We start from the raw sequence: 23,154 nt of genomic DNA, 5'->3' as shown, positions 1-23,154 counted from the left end.
TTCTCAGCTGCAATAATTCATTGTACAATACGATCTTTGTCTGTACCAGAGGTCGTAGGTCAGGGTGGGACAGGATGTAGCCGTTGTTGGTCAAAAGGTAGCCGTAACCATGGACACCCAGCTGAAGAGACAGAAAGACATAAGGACATGTAATTATTATATTATAAATCAAATGTCACTGGCTGTCTCAGAGAATAATCAATACAGAATATGCATACAGTACTTTATCCTTGTTTGTGACACAGTATATATTGTGGATGGTTTACCTTGTATCTTGAAACTAATCTCATCAGTTCTTTCAAGGCCACATCAGTTCCTACCACTCCCAACAGAATCCCATGAGACAACTACAAGAAACATACAGCAGGTTGATAAATGCAAAGTTCCAGGTGTCTGTTGAGGGCAATGGTATTAATGGTATTCATTAAAAATGAATACTTACAGTCTCTTTTTTCTTGCTGAACACAGGCATGGCTACCGAGGTCATCAGGAGCAGGCTTTGGGCCTGACTGTTGAACAGCTGTGGTACACACATACACAAGAACAGCCACGATGAATTGATCCGCATTTGTTTTTGTTTGTAAATGTTAAATTTATAAATATAAATTAAATTGGTGGAGTTCGCTCCTGTTGACCAAACGTGGAAAATGAAGTGAAATGGAGATGGATTGGAAGATGATGTTTAACTTAGTAGTGCTAAATCTCTCTGGACCAAAGAACATTAACTAAGCCAACATTTTAACGAGGGAAGCAAAGAGAAGCTAAGATATGTTAAGATATTTGCTCAAATAACGTTGCAAAAAACTACTATTGGCTGTAAATATAAGACTAAGCAAGACATTACAGATACTATATTCTGTATTTTATACGGCTAACATTACTTAAAAATGGAAATTTAGCAGTGCTCTATGATTACCTTTGCTGTGCTTGGTAACTGAAGGTGAAGATGGAGGGAAGACAATATGGGAGAAGAGACAACAAGTAGGAAATGGCAGTGAAAAGATATGCCACATATGGTACAGATGAAAAGAGATACTGAAATGAAGGAGGAAACAAATAAGCAGGCAGGGGTGCAGTAGCAACTAGCAACAGATGCACTTGATAAGGAAACATTTTAATAAAAAAAAAATACTTTGAAAATGAATGTAAGTTATATTAAAGTATTTCTGCTTGAGCAAAATTGGCTTAGGCTAGATTTTTGCTGGTGTGTTGCTACACAGTTGTTAAAGCATTGCTGGTTGAATGCTATGTGGCTTTAGGGTGTTGCTAACAGTGCACCACTAAGTAAGGTGTTAAAGTAATGTGTTCAGTAACAAATACAATAAAGATTAAAATGAAAAAAATTCAATAATAACATTACAGTTACTAATACTTAGTTAATTTTAGGGATGGGTGTTTTTGCTGTCTTGAATGTCATGTCTAGCTTGCTGCAGGGGCTGAAGGTAGGGGTTGGTGGCTTGGATGCTGCCAAGAAGTGGACGAATATTCTCTTTGTTAAAGTAAAAGTAATGTTTTGAATTTTTTGAATGCGTAATAGTTATTTGATGATAGGGGTGTTCACAGTGGTTACAGGGGGTTACCTGGGGTTTTCAGGTCATTGCCTATAGGTGTTTTCTTCTGTTAGTAGGCCAGTGCTAGTTTAGTTTTTTTAGTTTATGTAACAGGGACCATGCACAGCACAAATGTTAAGTCAGAGTTAGCTATATAGCTAATTTGCAACTGCGGTCCCTGGGCAGGAACATGCTAGGTGGTTGCTAGGTTGTTGCTAGTTTGTTGCTTTTGCAGCAATTGCTAGTGCCATGCTATGATGTATCTAGGAGATTGAATTGGATTGAGGGGTTTGAATAATTCAATACCATGGAGAGAGGCAGAGAGATGAATAGAATGGTTTTAAATGTTTTCATGAAGAGAGATGGAGAGACCGAACTGCAACATTTATCTCTACTGCCCTTCAGAAAAAAAAACGGTATAATGGATCATTACTAAAAGTAATAGCACAGATGGCCTAAATGAGTCTGACATTTTGATTATGTATGCCAGATAATCTTGATGCAAGATAATAGTGTCTGCAAGCACACTAATAATGGGAGAAGCAGACTGACCACAGTATCCATATAGGCCTCAGTCCAGATGATGTCGTGATCGTGGTTAATGACCATCGGCCGGCTCAGAACGTGGAGGTATTCCATAACGTTTTCCTGGACGTCAGCCAGTGTGGAGACGTGTGTGTAGTACCCTGCAGGACACACAAATAATGTACAAACATACCGTATATCACAAATTACTCCGATGGAAAACCTAGGACTCATACATTTTAGCAAATAAAATCTTCACCATATTATTTTTTATCTTTTTGCTTCTGGCCTTTGGGTATTACATTTAGAGCAGCAAACGCATTTATCCAACTTCAAAAAACCTGGTATTCCCAAAAAAAAAAAACACTTAGGTGTTTTGAATGAAAAAAAACTGCTTGAATCTCCCATCAATGCAAATGTGCTGTTTCCATTTTTTAAACTTGGCTTAGTCTAAGGTTTATGGCATTTTTACAACTGGGAGACAATGACGTCAATGGGATACCTGCAGTGAAGCTGCTCAGTGACAACAGGCTACTGAAGCACTGCCAGTTATGAATATGTGAATATGTGCAACCTTTTCCCCCTTTGTAATGTCTCCCCAAGCACGCTGCTGTAAATATTATTAAGTAGACCTGCTCACTTAAGACTGAAACTGTAACATGTTTTTGCAGCAGTTGAACGTAAAGCATATTTCTCTATTTATGACAGATATTTTGTTTTTGGCAGAAGCAACTGCCGGTGTACGCAACAGAAGGGAGTGTACCTGTTACCTATTATACACAGAGACAAACACTCAGATATGATATCTTTGGGCCAGGGATGTGTTTACAGTGTATCTGTGCTGATAATCAGGTATTTAGTCAGGGATTTTTGATGTGCACAGAGCAGGATAAAGTGATTATTTTCAGGTCTGAGCTGCTGCATGACCCCATATAATTCACAAGAGGGCAGCACCTGATACCCAGTCCCATACAGCACCACCTGCGAACCCCACAGAGGGCCAACAGACCTCGTTTCTTCCTAAGTACAACATGAGAAATCACTTGGATCACTTAGCACATAGACTAAGCAAGTAATTGCAGTAGTTTTCACATCTACCTTTATTATTTGTTGCTGAAATTACCTAAATTTCCTATCCCAAATTGTATGGCAGAACCAGGGATTCAACCTAGCAACTTTTATAACACAAAGCATATTCTTTGACCTTGACCATGCTATTGATTCATCCCCATTTTACCCTTGTTGTTGCAGGCAATCCATTTAACATTTTCAGCAAATGTCACCTCACGTCCAATCAGATAGGTGAACACTCGAACCTGGAGAGACAATAAAGTATATAGTGAGATGTGATAAATCCCACTTATTTGTTTCTCCAAACTGCTTTAAATAAATACTGTAAATGATTTGTGTTTGTGTGCTTAAGGTACATTCCGCTGGTGCTTGCAGTTGATCCTGTATTTGTGTGTCATACCCGTCGTTCTGGCCAGTTGAACTCTTCAAAAACATCCTGGAAGTCCTCCATTGCTCCGTCTGTTATCAGCATGATGGCTTGGTTACATAGGCTGCCCTGGCCCTGCGCTGCAGCCTAAACACAGACACACACACACACACACACACACACACACACACACACACACACACACACACACACACACACACACACACACACACACGCAATTTACTTGATCTTGGAATTTGTACTACAGAAATCTGCTGATGCAGACCTGTAAATTGTGTAGAGCATATATAGGATTAATAAAATAAAATTAAATAAAAAAATAAAGTAAATAATCTTACTATTTAATTGCTAGCAATGCTATATATTGTTAGGACCTAGCAGTTGTTGTGGTTGTGGCACAAACCTCGTTGAGGATCTTGAAAGACTCCTTCATTGCCTTTTTGACTTTGCCCTCGCCTTTAACATGAAGCTCTTCAATCAATAGCTTGAAATGCTGCAGAGAGACACACAACAAATAAACAAATAGACATTGTCAATAAGCCATGGATCTTATCCTTTTGGTAAATGCAGGTGAATGGAGTCACCACAGGAACATGGGGAGAGAGAGAGATCAGGAGGGAGTGAGTAAAAGAGTGTAGAGTAGGAATTATCCCCAGCTCCCTGGCACACTGACCAATTATGGCAAAGTCACTACAACACCAGAAGGTAATCAGGATTAATCAACACACACACACACACACACACAGACACCCGCACACACTATGATGAATGGCCACATTGTTGTGGGTTCCACCACTGTGCAGACAAGAGATAGACGTAGCCTTCATGGTGCTCTTAGCCTCTTACAGAATTATATATGCCCCTACAAATACAAGCTAACTGTAAAGTATTGCTGTTATTATTGTTGTTGTATATAAACATAACTAAGCCTAGACACTTACTCAGCATTTTCTTTTATTGTTACTTGTTGGTATGACATGACCAAGACATGAGATCAGTTGCTTAAATATATATATATATATTTCAATCATGACAAAAAAAAAAAAAAGGAAAATCTGGGAATGTACAGCCCTTTTACCCCAGGTCACTGATTCAACTGCTCAATATTTGACAAAACTGAAAACAAAAATGATTTAAAAAAAACACACACACATTGGTCTCTTACAGTTTGGGCAAACACAATCTGACTTACAGTGGGAGTAAACGTAGTAAATTGTTGTTTGGGAATGCAGGAACTCATAACAGCCACAAAACTGAGGATTGTCTTCCTGTAAATGTGTGTGTTCCAACATGAGTTTATGCGAAAGTACATCAGCCAACATCTGTAAGCCCATTCTGTTACAGCCTGCCTCTCTAGGCATTAAACCAATCAAATCCCTTGCTGACAGGTCATGTGACCTACTTAAAATTGTCAGTGGCCAGCAACCTCACCTGATCTGCGATGATGTGAAGGGGAGTGAAATAGGGCACACATCCAACACATAACACACAAAGACTGAGCAGACTGAGCAGGTGTTGGTATATGACAAACAGGAGAATAGATGAGGGGGGGAAAACAAAGAAAGCAGCAGTGAAGCAATGAGATATGGATGGGTAAAAAGTGCAAAAGAAGAAAAATGTCATGGCTTTGTGAAGGAGATGGGAAAGAGGAGATGGAGAAGACAAAGACAAAGAAAGAAGTGGAAGAGAGATGACGAAATATCTGCATTCTTAAAACACCAGTAGAATCAGAGCACTTTTACCACACATGAGCATGAACTGGTTCTGAGGGTTTCATCACTAAATCCTGGGTTCAAATGGGTTGAACCCCTGATAACACACATTCTCTGTGTGATGTTTTAACTGTCATGTGATGACAGCATAACATCATTACAAGATTAGTGAGATAACAGCTGATTGAAGATTTATAGGTTAGCAGAGGTTAAGTGAATTAATTAGCTGTCTAGCTTGTGTCTCTTCTCTGTGTGTGTGTGTGTGTGTGTGTGTGTGTGTGTGTGTGCTCGAGTTACCTCTCTGTTATCCAGATCAGCTTGTACCAGCGTGCCCTTGAAGCAGGGCTCCACGTAGCGAACATAGTCACTGTACTGGAGAGAGAAATCAAATATGTAACCCAATAAAATCAATGATCCACATGATCAACAGTCAACATGATTAACCTTTATAAAAGGTAAGAGTTATTGAAGTTTTACTACCCTCAAATCTCAATCAATCCCTAAATATCACAATATCCCTTAACTATATTGCGCTTATTTACTCCAGCCAACGCGTGATTCTGTAACACAGAAATTATTTAACTGCTAATTTTGTTTTTCAGATGGATTTCAGTGTTAAAAGTTGGACATTTGGATGTGGTGTTTATATTCCTGGAAGCTGTTACTTTGTTTTTCCACTGACATTAGTCAAGTCAAGTTCAAAGTTAAATTACATTATGTTATTCCTTACGAGGATCTCTCATTTTAAAATGAAACTCTCAGCAATGCTTTTGCTTGCATGGTCACCCCCATGAAAGAAGTGGTGTAGCTTTAAATTCTGTGTAAAAACAGCTTAAGGGCAGCGGATTTCCAAGAGGCGTATGATTACACACACAGTAATACCAGGATAAACCTTGCTTATTACACCGATTTGTGGCTGGAGGGCTTTGTGCAGCCAGAATCCTGAAAAATCTAAAAACAAAAAATTATTTTGAAGCTTTGATGTTACTGAAAGTAAATGCCTGGTGCTAATTGAATGTGTGATGTGTGTATTTGTGCCTTTTTGCATGTGTGTGTCTATTTCTGTGTATTTGCCCCAGTCTCTGTACTGTCTGTACCTGTGTATCAGCTTTCTGTGTATTTGTGTGTTAGGGTGTTAATCTCGACGTCACGCTTATCAGGACTTAGACACTGTCTGCTTCTACTGAGTCTGCTCATATGTGTCTGTGTTTTGTGTAATTGTGTGTGTGTGTGTGTGTGTGTGTGTGTGTGTGTGTGTGTGTGTGTGTGTGTGTGTGTGTGTATACTTACAGCTATTATGTTAACAAAGTCATTTTCTCCCAGTGTATCCAGGATTGTATTGATGGTGTGTTTGGCTATGGTCAATCTGAGTCCCTTCATACTGCCACTGACATCCACCACGATTATCACATCTTTAGGCGAAGTGGCTGCCTGGATATACCTAGAAAGAGACAGAGAGCTGAGGTAGGAAGCTGTAAAGACTTTACCCTTATCACAATGTCAACTAAATGACATTCAGGCATGAACAGAGACTCTATGTTAATTACCATTAGTCTAGCAGACAGACAGAACAGGCAGAGTTGAAGCATTATCCTTTTATTTGTTCCTCTGCTCTTCCATCCATGCTTCTCTTCATCTCCTTATCACCGTCCCCTAATTTCCAAGCTCATTAACATGGATTAGATTTCCCCTACAGCATCTGAGATCTGCAGCCTTCCAGGTAACAGTTGTGTCTAAGGACCATGAGTTCTTGGAACTTGATTTACTGTTACCGAACAGTAATCCAACCTTTTATAGAGAAGACATTTTCACATGTCACAGTGGGTGTAAATAATAAAAAGAATGATGGGTTTCAGGGTCCTGGTATTGTGCATGCTGGCTCACTGTCACACTGCCATGGTGTACTGTGACACTTTAATCTAACTGAGCCACTGTTAATGTTATTAGTAGCACCTGTCCTTTGACCTCTATGATAAGTCAAATGTCTGCTGCGAAAAAAGGCCTATTGTGGGGATGGTCATTCCCAGCATTATTGACATGCTTTTAATGTTTGATTAATGTGCGTATTTTAGTGTGTGGTTTTTTCCGTAGTATGTGCATTTTCTTTTAAAACTTTGTATAGTGTCTTTGAGTGTTGCAAAAAGCGCTATATAAATAAAATGCATTATTATTATTATTATTTGTAAAAGGCTATACGGCTGCTGATGTATGAGCAAGTCTCAAACAGGTCTTGTGCCATTGCTGTATATACATTTGTCTTTGACACAGGTAGCACCCAAAATTGGGGCTCTTATGGTAACAGGAGTTAGAGAGCTACTTTCAATGTAGATGAGATGAGCTGATTTGTTTGACCACAACTGATGAAAGCCCTAACAACTACCTGTTACGCTATATGTCCAACTGTGCTGCCTGCAACAGAGTTGCCTCTCTCTGGCCAGATCAAATGATATGCACCTCTGTCAAACCTGGGTTCTGTCTCTCTATTAACTATCTACTTTTTTTTTGATTGAATAGAACATAAACTTAAACAATAGTTTAATCTACTGGTAAGGGCACTGATAAACCAAGGTGACACAGACAAAGGCTGACTGATAAAATGCTTTTACATCTAACCACATCACCTCAGAACTTCCACTTTTAACAACTTCTGTTAAAATTTGAACTTGGAGGCAAAACAAGGAGAAACTGCACTTAATGGGTAAAGACACTGAAATCGCGAGGCTAATCAGAAAGACTTCTCTCACTGTGACTGACTGCCTCTGTAGCTGATTCAACAAGCTCAATTGGCCAAATGGTCGCTGATATGGGCAGACTGGTGCCAACTTGCCAGACACACTAAAAAAAACTACAATTGATGGTCAGCCATAGACACGAATGGCACCCAATGACTGCTGGCTTGGAGTGTCAGGACCCATAACTAGGGTTTGGTGATTCAGGTTGAGCTGAGTTGTTATGGTTCTTCTGCCATTCATCAGAAGCACTATCCTGTACTTACAAACTATACAGAGAGCTACAACCCTTCAAAAGGCATCAATAAGGAAGTAGAACTGATGTTGATGGGAATATAGCCTTACCAGTTTCTGTTTCTGCAATCAAAGGTGACCACACCATTTTCATCTGGAATCCACTGGATCCCTGGAGACAGGAAGAAAGATGGAGAGATTTAGCAAAGGCAGACGCTCAGAACTGCTCTTTTGCTGCCTGGTCTGGTGGACGGATGAACAAATGGATGCATGGATGGATAGTGACAGACTGTCAAATGAGGGAGAGATGGATGAGATAGCAGTTGAGTAAAACAAGCTGTGTCACAAATCTTCTGCTAATTACACACACACACACACACACACACACACACACACACACACACACACACACACACACACACACACACACACACACAGGAGAGAATTTACCAGCAGCCTTATTGTAGCTGAGACTGAGTCATCACGTTTGACAGACAGCTTCCTGCATCGTCAGTTGCTGTGTAAGTATACTGTTTGGCTTGTGTAGCTGAATGTTTATCTACAGCTCTGCCCTTGTTGTCTTAACACCATGCAGACACAGGATAAATGTGCAAATGGGAAGAATGCAGGATGTCCTAAATGTAGGATGTGTAAGCACCTGGGTACAGTCTGAAAAAGCCTGTAGCGCTGCCAAAGTACTGCCAGGTGAGAGTTGGATCTTTCTTGAAGTTATCAATGAACACGTCATTCAGAGCCTCAGACATATAGGCTCCGTTCAGAATTGCTGGATCTACAGAAAGAGATGAGAAAGAGAAAGAATGAAATTGATCTTCGACTGGCAACCAGATGTGTTATACAGTATGTGCAAGGCAATACAGGCTGCATGTGTGTGTGTGTGTGTGTGTGTGTGTGTGTGTGTGTGTATGTTCACACTTCTGTACCTCTGTTGTAAACATTAGTAGGGACTTGAATGTTACTCAGTTGTGTGTTGACTGGCAGTTTATCGAAGTGTTCATTTTTCTCCAGAGGGAATTCTCCTCCCAGCGACACTGAATTCCCATCTTCATCCACCGAGTTGATCAGCATGGAGTTAAAGTATTCAAACTAGAGAGAACAGTAAAGGATGATGACCTCGTAGATGATTTGATGATGAAATATTAAAGACATGTTCAAAAACTCTACAGTATAAACAGAATATTCTCCTGTGTGGTCTGTAAAAGCCTCAGTTAACTTTGCATATTTGCTATGATATATGCTTATGTTCAACACAGTGTGAATGAAGTGAAAGGAGACAAATATGTGACACAAGCAGAGCCTCTTTAATATAGTTATGGCTATGATGGTGATAGTACAGTACTGTTGACACCACCAAGAAGGGGTACAGGTAAAGAATAGTATATGTTGGGTATAAATCAGTGGTTACATCATCGTCCCACCTGTGTTAGACTATGCATATATTGTAGAGATGGCCCGATACCATTTTTTGCTTCCCGATACCTGAACTTGCATATCGGCCGATACAGAGTACCAATCCGATACCAGTATGTCATATATATTTATTATGTTTTAACTGTATACTACTATCCCTGTATGGATGTGATATTATTCCTATCTTTGTTGTCAGTCTGGCTCAGGTTAAACTCTTTGTGAAACATGAATGCCACAGAACTTTCTTTTATTATGCAGTTTGACAGTCAGTTATAACGGAAAAAGAACATAAATAAACTACTTTAACATAGATTTTCTTTAGGGCTTTATTACGTGGTATCGGATTGGTGCATAAACTCTAGTACTTCCCGATACCGATACCAGCGTTTTAGGCAGTATCGGAGCCAATACCGATACCAGTATTGGTATCGGAACATCTCTAATATATTGTATCAAAAGTCACAAACCTCCAGTGTTTCATTGTACTCATGGTAAAGGTCAGCATCCTCTGCTGCTTCCGCTAACCTCTGTGATGAAAATACAGCAGGTTAAGGATACACTCTGTCCATGTAGGTAAGACTATCAAGTCCGAACTAAACCTGCAGCAATTGTTCATATGATCTTTGTTTAAACAAGGTCATGTCTGTAGAAGAGCTCATCTGGAAATGGTTACCATTACATGTGTTTTTGCTTAAACAGAATGTATCATTACCTTCACAGATTTCATCTTCCTCCCAAGCATCTCCTCCATCTCCTCAGCAAACTTTTTTACTAGCTCCTCTCCGTCCACCTCCTCTATCTTCACCATACCCTCGACCTCCTTGTATTTCTTGAAAACAGGCACAGTTGGCTCATTAGTGACAGTGCTATTATTATTAACAGAGCATCCTTCTAGAGAAAATGTCCCATGAGCTCCTTAAAATCATAAAACAAAAGACTCAGAGAGTAAGGTTTATAATATATTGCCTCCATTTTGACTACCACTTGATGCCACTGTATTTTTACATTTAGAAGTTATGCACAATATCTTGCTTAAATACGCAATGGAAAACAACAGAGACACACATAACCGTAGAAGAGAGATCCTGGTATTATACAATTTGCAGTACAGATGGGGGTCAAGCCCAGACTTCATCCCCTCCCCAGACCCCCTCTCTAATCTGCAATATGACAGAGTGATGCCACAAGAAAACCGTTTATTGCACACTGCGCCTCCTGACTGACATCTGTGCATGTTCTAATGTATTTTTATGGCTGCTAGTGGCTGCTGGGTTTGTTCACTGTGCTATTAAATTTGAGCAGCTACATAGATATAATTTAAGAGATCCCGTGCTGTTGCTGCTTGTGAACTGAAAGGTTAATTTCCGGCACTGCTGATAAAAGCATAAGTTGTGATAACAGATAACAGATTCCCAGTAAATGTTTGTTTTGGTGATGGACTCGTTTATTTTTACCTTCAGTGAGATGATTAGATGACTGGTACTGAATAGGTTATCAAATTTGTCAAGAAAATGGGCTTGTTAATGGGAAATCCCTAGTTCCCAGAGTTCCTAACGGGTGGAGAAAGGCCCTTAGCAAGTAGTCAGTTACAACTTATAGCTTGTTGACCTAAAAATAATTTCTGACAATTTAAAAAACTGTGGGGAAAAAAGAATTAGATGTCCAATTTGTCATTTAAATGAAGCTATATATTATATTTTTACTTTCAAAGATGATGCTTTTCAATTTTCCTTACAGTGGAGAGAGAGCCAGACTGAATTAGACAGATGGGAGAAACAAACAGATATAAATGGAAAAGGAATGATAAAGAGCTCCATTAGAGCCTACTGCAAATAACCATAAAAACCCCTTTCCAACAAAAGTAAAGGTCCAACAATTTCTGTATTATCTTCAAACATAAACTCAAACACTCAATATCTTGTTTCGTTTACTCAGGCAAGAAGACAAAGTCACTAAATGATCCACAGATAATGAGAAAGCCATCGATTACACAGAGGTGGGTGATTAATGGCTTCTTGTTGCCGAGATTAAATTTATGCACTGGGTGCTTTTTACACATCACTGACTAAATAAAAGGATAAAGTGTGCAACTAGGAGACTTATACCTGCATTATATGTAAATACTACTATTATTGATACTGTTACTACAGCAACTAGTATTACCGCTACTGTTTCTGGGGCTCCTTGATCAAGTTAGTCAGTATTTTACATCCTGTGTGGTTCTCAATCTGGAAAACTGTTTCTACCAACTAAACATTGAGGTTATCGAAGGTTAATCCAGTCTACAATACAGGCACAAACAACAAACTACTACTGCTGTGTTTGTTTTGGAAGACATCTGTGGGAGTTGGCTATTTGTGCAGCTAGATTGGTGGATGTTTTGTTCTGTACAACATGGAAATTGTGTGGTAAAACGAAAATAAAGATGTATATCTTTACACAGAGGGGAGATGGAGGGAGATGGTCAGTGAGTGCATGTCTCTGTGAACACAGTTTTTGTGTGTGTGTGTGTGTGTGTGTGTGTGTGTGTGTGTGTGTGTGTGTGTGTGTGTGGCAGATGGTGAATGGGCCTGCTAGGGATTCTACAGGGTGGCATGCAGAGAAAGACTGCACACCCTAATTACTAAAACACACACACACACACACACACACACACACACACACACACACACACACACACACACACACTCTTCTGTCTCTACGGTAAGTCACACAAAAATTAACACTTGTCAAATTCAGCTCATTTCAATGTGCTACAGTATATACAGTATGACATTTTATGTATGTATTGGTAAAGCACACTAATGGTTTTAAAAGTCAACACACGTGTGTATGTGTGTGAGAGAGTTTATGTGTTTTTGAATTAAGTGTGTCATCACATTGGTCTCTGGGCCATGTGCAGATGTTGTACAGCAAATGTATGCCAGTCAGTTGTGTTCCCATTGGTCGATGGAGCAGATAGAGAGATAGAGACCCCGCCCGACTCTGATGTGATGATGTCATGTGTTCTATATCCAACTGTCTCTATTACCATAAAGTGCATTAATGTCTCTACATTTAAGTTTGTGTCTTAGATTTCAATCCTTGTCTTTCTATTTTCTATTTGCCAGCAGCCAACCCTAACTGTTCACTGTTTTTCTACTGCTTTTTTTATTTTTACTGTTTCACATCTATTATTATATCTTGCATTCTTTACTGATGCCTCTTGTTTTTGCACTATCCCCTTTGTTGCTGTAACACTGCAAATTTCCAAATTACATGTACCTTTTCCAGTATTGCCATATACTGTTAGGGATAATCAATCAAAGGGATTAAATCCCCACCACAATCATCATCACCTCCCCATCACTGATTTGTCTGTCTGAAATGGGAAATTACTAAAACACAATATGATGCATCCTAATTCACCTAAAAAAAAATAAATAAAAAACTGAGATGCCTTGGAAAAAATTTGAACTTTTTGTATATATGTATGTGCGTCTGCAGCTGTTTTTAAGCATGTGCATATGTGTATTTGTGTATCTGTCTAACATGTTGCGTACTTGTGTGTGCCTGTATTAATGTGTGCATAAGCTTTTGTGTGTGATCTCTTACCTTCTGCAGCAGTTTAGCTCCAGAGTATCTGGTGGACAGGGCAGCTATCTCTTTGCCAAAGGATACAGCCCACTGCTGCACCCTGCACACAGAGAAAACGTGATCAGTGACAGATAATCAAAGCTGTTATCAATATCTATGAAAACAATAACAATAACTTAAAAGGCAAGGCAGGTTTACTTGTATAGTACCTTAATAAATGTAACCCTTTTCAGGAAAGTAAGCGGAGTCAAAGTGATTTTTCTTATCATGGCAACTCAAAAGATGGTGTGTGGCAAGTTCAGAAAATAGTTAAAATGCATTGCAATAAACTGAATATTTGTTGACATGCACTCTGAGGTAAATGAAATGCCAGGGCCGTTTTTTGTTCCCAGTCCGTCACTGAGTGGAACACAGTGCTTTAAGAAATGCTAAACAGCTAATTTAAGAAAAAGATAAGGACTGTTTCTCAATCAACCTCTGTCCAAACGATTTCACTTGTATCGTGCCGGAAAAATAAGGGCTAATGAGTCTGTATTGTCTGTAGTCTGTATTGAAGGTGACCATGAAAGTGTGCAGCCAATCATGATAAGAGGTTACCGCCAATGACAGATTAAAACAGATTACTGTTAAAGTGACAATAAAAGATGACAGTCTCCCAGGTCAAGGGGATACTCTGCGCTCAATAACATGCAGTAATTCTACAAATCCTTCATGTGAATGCAGCCAATGAAAGGTAATAGAGGTTAGAGTGTAGACAGGATGTGACAGATGGCTCAACCTATGGGGAGTCAGCCAGCTTGCTGCTAGTTAGCAGGCAGGGTTGTCATATAGACTGACTGCCAGCCTCGATACAAAAAAACTGTAGCTGAAAACTGGCTGATCATTTGTAGACTTGTTGATATGTTTATTCTGAAATACGAATGTGGGTTCATTCTCAAATGTGAGGATTGAAAACGTAGAGGTGCTAGGTAGGAGTGTTGTACTGTACATATCAGTTTCAGTATCATGTTCTTTGTTCAGGGATATCAAAGGCTCTCTTGATTGTTGCCTTGAAATTAGTCCGATCATTGTAACTGTTTTAAGGTAGTAAAATGTTTTGACAGATAAATGTCAAATGCTTTGACAGATAAATGATGAAGTTATTTATTTATATGGTGCTGTTAAAGAGCTATGTTGCCGCAGGCTACAATACCACTGTACAGGCCAAGTAAGCTCAGATTAAGGGGTGGCAGTAACAGTCAGTAGGGAGTTGGGTTGGAAACCGGAGGGTCGCCGGTTCAAGTCCCCATATGGGCCAAAGTATGGTGGTGGACTGGTAGCTGGAGAGGTGCCAGTTCACCTCCTGGGCACTGCCAAGGTGCTCTTGAGCAAGGCACTGAACCCCCAACTGCTTGGGGTGCCTTTCCATGGGCAGCCCCCTCATTCTGACATTTCTCCATTAGTGCATATATAGGTACCGAGCATGTGTGTGTAATTCAGCCTGTGTGTAATGTGTGTTATACACACAATCCCTTGCGGGATTAATAAAGTATACATTATTATTAAGACCAGACTTGGACCAAATACAACATAGTAAGTAAACTCTATATAGTACCCTAAAAGCGGCCTATTAACTCCATTTTGTTTATTGAATCATGCTGTTTTCACTATCACTATCACTATGTTGTGCATTTATGGGACTTGATGTTCATATTTATATATTGATTTATATGTGCTTTTGTTTCCACTGTCAAATCAAAGGTGCTATACAAATACAGTTATTATTATTGAAAGGGCAAAATGCAGCAATTGCTCACTGTGAAACTCATTTGACATTTTTTGCTATTTTTCTATGTATCTAGGGTGTTACACAGTCAGAAAAGGTTGCTCATCTCCTCAATTGTTTCGTAAATGTGTCATTGCTGTTGATGTCTTATTGACAGCTATCTGTTTCCTCCTGGCAGCAGAGCAATGTTCCCTGAGAGGCTAAAGATTTGACCTTCTTGGCCTGAAATGTTCCGGTCATAGCCTGCTAATTTACAGAGCCAGAGGGGCCCTGCTGCCAAATCTTCCCCAGGCAGTGGGAAGAGTGAAGCACTTTGGGCTCAGTGACCTGTGTTGGCCTGCTGAACTCTGCTTTCCCTGAAGCTTTAATCTCCTTCGTCACACCAGTGACAGCATACACTCTCTGAGCTGTGCAAAGTAAAAAAAAAAAAAAAATCACACATACACAAAATATATACTGAAACTGTACACTCAATCATTGCTTTTATAGTGTTGGTTGATAAATCTATTTTACTAACATTTGATCGACCAAACTATTACAGTAGGTATGTCCACTGACACACATACAAACAATTATATTAACAGCATCCAGTCAGTGCGAGTAACAAAATGCTGTGTATTTATCTGAGTTTCTCTGTCCCTCTCAAACCCTTCTACTTTAACACACACATACACACACAATTAATAGGCTATTGTGGACTGACAGCACTGTATTGATCTGTTAGTGTTTTTAGTCAGCAGGAGGTTTGAAAGCTGTTCAGGGAAAAGAGCTTTGTCTGGCTTCTGGAGAACAAACGCAGCATTTTATTCCCAAAAGAAAAAGTGAGAGAAAAAAAATGATCACTTGTTCTACAAAGTGAACGCTTGTGTAATAATGAAACACATTAGGCATTATGAGTTATTGAAAATCACCACGTATCCAAGGTAGAACATGGACATTTTACAAGATATGGTTTCAGGAACTCATATTACAGTTCATATTAAGGACATAGAGAAGGGGTTATAATATTAATGCGGAACAGTTTTAGTTTGTTTTTTTGCTGTCATTGTTTGATGCTGCAAATCTTTTGCCAATACAGATCTAAGTGAAAAAAGTTATAAACTTTGACTGCACATTGGATTTATTGACATATACAGTAAACATGCCAGTCCACGGCCATGATAGCGGCTCTGTGAGGGTGTCCTTATGCACACTGGCGAGATAAATGTTAACGTTGGCATGCTAACATGTATTAACATGCTGATGTTATATATAATAAGCACAAGTGTGATGTACTGTATTCTAAACATTTCAATTTACTATGGCAAAATGCACATTAGTCCTAAATAGAAAAATTGGTAGAGCTAAGCAAATAATAAATAATAAATAGTAGCCTAAACAAAAAACAAAATTACTCTGTTTTTTGTTTTTGTTTGTTTTTTATTAATATCTGTGCAAACAAAATGTATACCATCTTAAACATACTTAGCTGTAGCTGTAAAGAGGCTGTGGGATAGTTTGGCAGCTACACCCCCACCCCACAGGTGCCCATATGGCCATATGTATCTGTGTGGAGTAATCAACTAAAATAGAAAGAACACTATTGACTCATCCATCTCATGTGTGGCTTCAAAAAGGACAACGCTGCATGTAGACATGCCAGATTGACCTGGTACACTTGTTGATGTAATGTCTTAATAAAACACGAGGTTTGTGGTCATCTGACTTGTATCTACCGCTAAATGTGTGACACTCGAAGACCAACTCGCCCTTACTGCCAACATTGCTTCAACTACCCGATCGTGTAGACACATGCTGCGCAACATCAGAAGGATAGCCTACGTCCCCTTCTAACGCAGAAGGTTCTGGTTCAGGCTCTAGTCATCTCACGTCTAGACTACTGCAACTCCCTCCTGGCTGGCCTGCCTGCCTGCATGTGCCATCCGACCCCTGCAGCTCATTCAGAATGCAGCAGCGTCTGGTCTTCAACCAACCCAAGTTCTCTCACACTACACCACTCCTCCGCTCCCTTCACTGGTTACCAGTTGCTGCCCACCTCCGGTTCAAGACACTAGTACTTGCATACAGGGCCACGAATGGATCAGGCTCAGCTTACATCCAGGACATGGTCAAATCCTACACCCCAGCACTCTGCATCAGCCTGCTACAACCTCACAGCAAGGAACAACTAATTACTCAACCAAATCCCGACTGTTTGCTGTCCTGGCTCCTACCCATACTAAATGGTAGAATGAGCTCCTCATTGACACCAGGACGGCTGAAAGCCTACACATCTTCCGCCGCAGGCTAAAAGCACATCTCTTCCGACTCCACCTTGGTTAATTAAAAAACAAACTTTTAAAAAAACTTACAGTTGCACTTTCATTTGGATCTTTGTAGTTTGGCTTATTTAAAGCTAATGTACTTGCACTTACTTCTTGCTGTCTGGAGTTTGTACCTTCAAAGTTAAAATCACTTAACTGGAAGTTGCTTTGGATAAAAGCGTCAGCTAAATGACATGTAATGTAATGTAAACGGCAGCACATTGTATCTCTGCGTAAGTGAGGATGCAATCATAGTACACAGGCGAATACAATAATAACAATACATTTTACATTACTTGAACTATGTCCACCTCACAGCATTATACATTTATATATGTAGGCTACAATAAAAATCCTGCCAATTATCTAAGCTGTTGCAGACAAGTATGGTTGATGTAATCTATCTATCTATCTATCTATCTATCTATCTATCTATCTATCTATCTATCTAGCTATCGATCTATCTATCTATCATCCAATCAGGTGGTTGATAAAACATTTGTAAAAAGGTTGGATAACTCAAGTCAGTTAATTTAAGATCCTTGGAATGAATGTCGTCCAAATCTACGAGAGCGAATATTTGAATGAATTAATGAAGTTTAATGAAGAGTGAAAATTAATGTGTTATGTGTGAAAAGCAAATGAAATTCACATATGCAAATGTGTTTCTCACAAAACCTGCATGATCTATATAGATTTTTACACTGACATCAGAACTTGACATGACTGAAATGGCTCCTCCTGATGGTTCAGTCCCTGAGAGTAAAAAGTCAGTGTCAGGGTTCTAGTGCAACTGTACTCACGTTTCTGGTGAAAGCTTCATTTGGCCGTCGACCATCAGGCACAGCGAGCTGGAGAGGATAATCCACAGCAGCATCATCAGCCTCCCTCTGTGCAGCCCACTTTTGTCCGATTTACTGGCATTCCCGCAGTTTCCCCAGCTCCAGCGGTTCATCCCTGCAGCTGCCGCGACCTGCATCAGTCCAGCAATTGTTGCACGCTGGCTCCAAGAGAAAAGCATAAAATTAGGACAGCGCATAGCGAGATTAGAAGTGCTCAGGTCACAGTGCAAACACAAAAGAAGGGAAGTTGATTGGTCCTGGGTAGGTAATGTATGGTGGGTATTTAGAGCTTTATAGTTGAAAAAACTACTATGAGAGCAGTGAGAGTGAATCAAAACAGTAAAGTTACACTAACATTGTGCTGAAAGAAGCTAAAAAAGCTCCATTGAGATGAGCAGAACTGCAGAAGTGGGTGATAATTCTCTTTGAGTATGTCACCACTGTGATCAGTGTTAATATGAAAATATTGATTATAGCCACTATAAATATGGATATCGCTTTATACCACGAGGACATTGACTAATTTTGAAATTACAGAGGAAATTCAAGACACCCTTTTTCAACTTGCCTGGTAAAGTAATTGTTACAGAAATCCAAAAAAGATCCAATACAATCCAGTTTTCTCAAAGACATTCATGCACAGTTCAAATCTTGGTACTCTCCAGAAACTTGAAGAGAGGCACACTTTGTAACAGAGCAGTCTCAAATAGTGACATGTGGAGAATCTGTGACAGTCCGAGGCCTGCTCAGGAAAAGCATAGGATCCAGAAAGCTCACATGCGACATCCAACAACAGAGAAAGCATGTCATCCTAAAAGCAGTCACAAGAATGATGCTGAGAAGCCACAGTCTTTGAGTGGAAAGACTTGATAGCTGCTTTCCCTGTGAGCCAAAATATTAAAACAATCTCATGTGCTTTGCAAAAACGCAGGGTGCGAATTTAAAAAGAAACACAAGCAGGAGCCTCAAAGTGGGTTGCAGGAAGATTAAAATACTTCCCCAAGACATTATAGAATGATACAAAAGATTACTCACTATGTCATGTGGTCAAAGCTTTGAAACCATTCCCTTTGAGACATGTGGGTCTGGAAAGAAAGTTCAAATATGACTGATAACAAAAAAGAAGTGTGTGATTGAAGATTTGATGTCAGCTCAGCTGGTTACACTGGCACACAATAGAGACTAGAAAGCTCTTGTCTCCAGTGTCAAAGGTCACTTCTGCACACCAGGAGTCACAACGGAGCTTTGCCATGTTCCTACACCTCCCTCTCTACACCTCTTAATCCTATTTCTATTGCTCTCATTATCCGGTTCTCTTCTCCATGCACCCTCTCTCTACAGGCTGCCGGTTAAAAAGGGAGAGAGATGAAAGACTTGGGTCGTCCCGGTAAACTTTTGTCTTCAGTCCTTTTTATCGGACAGATTGGTATTCCCAAGCAGGACACGCACACATATTCCCAAAAAACAGGTTTTTCTTCCGTCCTTTTCCTGAATTATTCCTGACCTCACATCCCGGTGGATCCAAACCAAAGTCATCCAGCACTGGGACACGATTACGCTTCGAGTTAGATGGATTGAGTAATGGAGGGATAGCGGGACTTCCTCTTTCTCTCTACTGTATCTCTTCCTGCTCTCCGGGACCAGTTTATACCATAATCCAGGCAGGATTAAACCCCTCCTTCCTCCATCCCTCCTTTTTGCTCTCCATCCCTCTCGCTCTCTCTCTCTCACACCAACACACACACACACACACACACACACACACACACACACACACACACACACACACACACACACACACACACACACACAATCTCTCTCTCGCCCTTATCTTTTCTATAACACTCTTTGACCTTCTGTCTTTCTAGTCCTGCTTTTCTTTATTGTTGTGTTTCTCTCCCTTTTCCCCCTTAATTTTGTAATCAGGCTTTCTCTCACCTGCTATTTCTCTATTCAATTCTTTGTTTTGTTTTTTTGCTTGATCTTTCTCTGTGTGTCTGTTTTTACTAAGAAAGAGAATGAATGGAAGAAAAGGTGGCAGTGGTAAAAAATGAAATGAAGTCATCTGTCATTGGGGAAGAGGGTGTGAGAGAAATATTAGAGAAGAGAAGAGAAGAGAAGAGAAGAGAAGAGAAGAGAAGAGAAGAGAAGAGAAGAAAAGAAACAAAAAGAAGAGCAAAATGGGAGCTAATAGGAATGGGAGGATGTCAGACAGAAGAGAGGCAAATAAATATAGAGCAAAAGAGAAAAAGAAGCGACCTGGTGGAATGGTGGTAGTTGTATCAGAAGGGAGTCGCGATTTGTGGAGGAAGATGCACTTGACTTACTGTGTAATCTTATAATATAAACACACTGAGACACCTAGTGGACTCTTTTTGCCTCACATGCATGCAAATACACACATACACACATACATACATACATACACACACACACACACACACACACACACACACACACACACACACGGTGCTGCAACATATATCTATCAGCTCTGTAAATGTGTCTATATCTATAAGTTACTGTAGCTCAAACATTCTGCTCTCATTTTCAGTTCTTTTTCCAGTTTATTAAGGAAAAAAGCTACTCTGTAACCGATTGAAGGTATCTCACATTCATCTCATAATCCATTTTATGTTTAAATGCTGTGTGTGGTTCATCTCCCTATCTGCCTGCATAACCTTGCAACAATCTGGAATAAATGTGTAATGTATATTCATCTTGTTTATAATTTTTACTCTGACACTTTTTTTTTTAACTCTGATTACATGTTGTGGCTGCTTTGTCAGTGTGAAATTTGAGAAATGATTTGGTAATGTTGTGAAGAATAACTAACTTGGCAAATCACTTTTCCCCCTGCTGATAAAGCCATGGCACAGGTCCTCTTTAGGTCATAGGTACCTGTGCATTCAGTCATGCTAAACTTTTTCCACTGTAAAACACTCAAACTAGTACTATATATTAAACCTCTTATTACACCATCTTTAAATGGTAATTGTTAGGAGTACACATGCACACATATGAACACAGTAAAACATCTGCTCATGCTGTTATGGAAATGAAAATGCAGTAAAACAATCTGGCACGCACGCACACATGCAGCAAGGGTCAGATTAATAATATGAGCAGTTAAGAGACTGTCTGAGTGACATAAACACAAACATGACATCCATGCACATACTATATCCATGCACACACACTAGCAGTATGTAACAGCTGTGGGACTCCTCCTCCCCCACTGACCCAGATCACTGATGATGGGATGAACTCTTATTCCCCCCCCATACCTCCCCCCCCTCCCCTTTCTCAGAAATTTGCTGAGATGTTGAAAATAACTCAAGTTTGTTTATTCTATTTTATTTTAAGCATTTTACTATATTTTACTTCACATCAATGTATTTTTACAATATACATTTTAGTTTTTATACCACTTTAATCAATTTAATGATATCTCTGTTTCATCTTATAATCCAATAATAAATATATATATGAATACATTAAACGATGATCCTCAAACCCCATAAAGCAACACTGTAGCATAAAATACCAAAGAAAACTCTGAGCAGTATCACTCACCTATGCCACTGTAGAGCTTATGGTTCCAACTTGTCTTGCCATGTCATTTAGAAAAATATGACATATATGAGAATTTTTCTTAAAATACAGTTTGAACGCAGAACAACGCTTTTGTGTATGAACAAAGTATTAAAGCCATAAAAAAGAGAAAGAACCATAAACCCCCAACCAAGTACAAAACATTATTACTCTATGAATAAGTTTTCATCTGATTCATCAACTCTTGGACTTCCAAAGAGAAACCAGTTAATGCGGACGACATCCTCCATCTGAGAATACAGTGGCAACAAAACAAAAAGTGGTTTGGACTCACTGTACAAACTGAAGACCCCGCCTCTCTGGGCATGCGCACGCACACACACACACACACACACACACACACACACACACACACACACAGTCATTGATTAGTCTTAGCCAGGGCTAATAGTCAGCTCTTACTTTTAGCTCCATCAGCTAAACCAATGTTCTGGAACCTCCTAGTCTCAGAGGAAATAATAATAATGTCTGTCTGTCTGTCTGTCTGTGTGTGTGTGTGTGTGTGTGTGTGTGTGTGTAAATCCTGAAAGAATTTGAAAAGATTCGAAGGTCCTTACAATATTATATCAATATATAATAATACAATATATATCATATTTTTTGTATATATGAATTGATTCTGGTTTTGGGTATTATGCATTTGCTACCGTGAATACTGATTTTAATTACGATGTATGACACAGTGTTGGTTAGGGAGAGGAAGCAGGAAGGAAGGGAGAGGGAGCCAAATTCCCAAAGTGTAAGAAAAAAGGGGATAGCAGCAGATTAATTGGACTCTGATCACTTCACACTGTGTTTCTTATCAGTGTTTAGGTTCCCAGCTGTTTTTAGGGAGCCATTAACAGCCCTGATAACAAGAACACTAATTAGTACTAATGGACTGATATAATAGTCACACGAAGATACCGGAAATATTATGGAAAACTACTAGGCAGGGAGGGCAGAGCACTTTTGAAATAAAACCTTGTCACTGTATTCCTTTTGTTATACACAGTCTGTTTATCTAAAGAAACATACTGTATGTATGTATCTATGCCATGGGGAAACAGTGAATGACAGGTCATTATCCCCACAGTACAGAGTTTATGGTCACCATGGCAGACTAGCTGATGAATTCATGTCAGGGGAAAGTTTCTATAATTCAGTCAATCAGGCCGTCAGTGACTCAGTTATAATCTGTGATTCGTTTTCAGGTAATATACTCAGAGCCAATAACTGCTATTACTGCAAAAAAACACAAAGCTGCATAGTGATGATGTTGTGAAAATAAATCAAGTATCCCAGCCACCAATGAAAAAATGTGGATGTACATTGTTTTAGGTTAGCTTGCATGGTATTTGACACTGAAACTGTTCAAATTTCTACTTTTCTTTGAGCTCTATAAGCTTAAAAGTAAATAACAGTTGAGAAAACATT

The 23,154-nt window shown here is 39.5% G+C and overlaps 1 protein-coding gene across 8 annotated transcripts in view; it reads right to left on the bottom strand.

Annotated features, from left to right (window-relative positions):
* cacna2d4a (calcium channel, voltage-dependent, alpha 2/delta subunit 4a) overlaps nucleotides 1-21,971 on the bottom strand; it is an 88,986-nt gene extending 67,015 nt beyond the window's left edge. For 2 of the 8 annotated variants that reach the window (XM_035995957.1, XM_035995958.1), the window contains exons 1-18: nucleotides 18,701-19,808; nucleotides 18,085-18,285; nucleotides 13,232-13,313; nucleotides 10,350-10,466; nucleotides 10,105-10,164; nucleotides 9,151-9,313; nucleotides 8,868-8,999; nucleotides 8,321-8,381; nucleotides 6,537-6,687; nucleotides 5,544-5,618; nucleotides 3,938-4,027; nucleotides 3,547-3,660; nucleotides 3,313-3,391; nucleotides 2,103-2,236; nucleotides 917-934; nucleotides 443-520; nucleotides 267-347; nucleotides 47-121 (exon numbers count right to left, since the gene is read on the bottom strand). In XM_035995957.1, coding sequence (XP_035851850.1) covers nucleotides 47-121; nucleotides 267-347; nucleotides 443-520; nucleotides 917-934; nucleotides 2,103-2,236; nucleotides 3,313-3,391; nucleotides 3,547-3,660; nucleotides 3,938-4,027; nucleotides 5,544-5,618; nucleotides 6,537-6,687; nucleotides 8,321-8,381; nucleotides 8,868-8,999; nucleotides 9,151-9,313; nucleotides 10,105-10,164; nucleotides 10,350-10,466; nucleotides 13,232-13,313; nucleotides 18,085-18,285; nucleotides 18,701-18,756 — 1,767 coding nt within the window. In that variant the 5' untranslated portion in view covers nucleotides 18,757-19,808. Of the gene's footprint in view, nucleotides 1-46; nucleotides 122-266; nucleotides 348-442; nucleotides 521-916; nucleotides 935-2,102; nucleotides 2,237-3,312; nucleotides 3,392-3,546; nucleotides 3,661-3,937; nucleotides 4,028-5,543; nucleotides 5,619-6,536; nucleotides 6,688-8,320; nucleotides 8,382-8,867; nucleotides 9,000-9,150; nucleotides 9,314-10,104; nucleotides 10,165-10,349; nucleotides 10,467-13,231; nucleotides 13,314-18,084; nucleotides 18,286-18,700; nucleotides 19,809-21,699 lie in introns of those variants that run through there. The other 6 variants (XM_035995962.1, XM_035995961.1, XM_031313374.2 and 3 more) reach the window with 6 other exon arrangements.
* Nucleotides 21,972-23,154: the final 1,183 nt, after the last annotated feature.

Source organism: Sander lucioperca, chromosome 20, assembly GCF_008315115.2.
Source record: "Sander lucioperca isolate FBNREF2018 chromosome 20, SLUC_FBN_1.2, whole genome shotgun sequence".
Classification (NCBI taxonomy): Eukaryota; Metazoa; Chordata; class Actinopteri; order Perciformes; family Percidae; genus Sander; species Sander lucioperca.
Note: the sequence above shows the minus strand (reverse complement) of the source record. Positions and strands in the feature narration are given on the sequence as shown.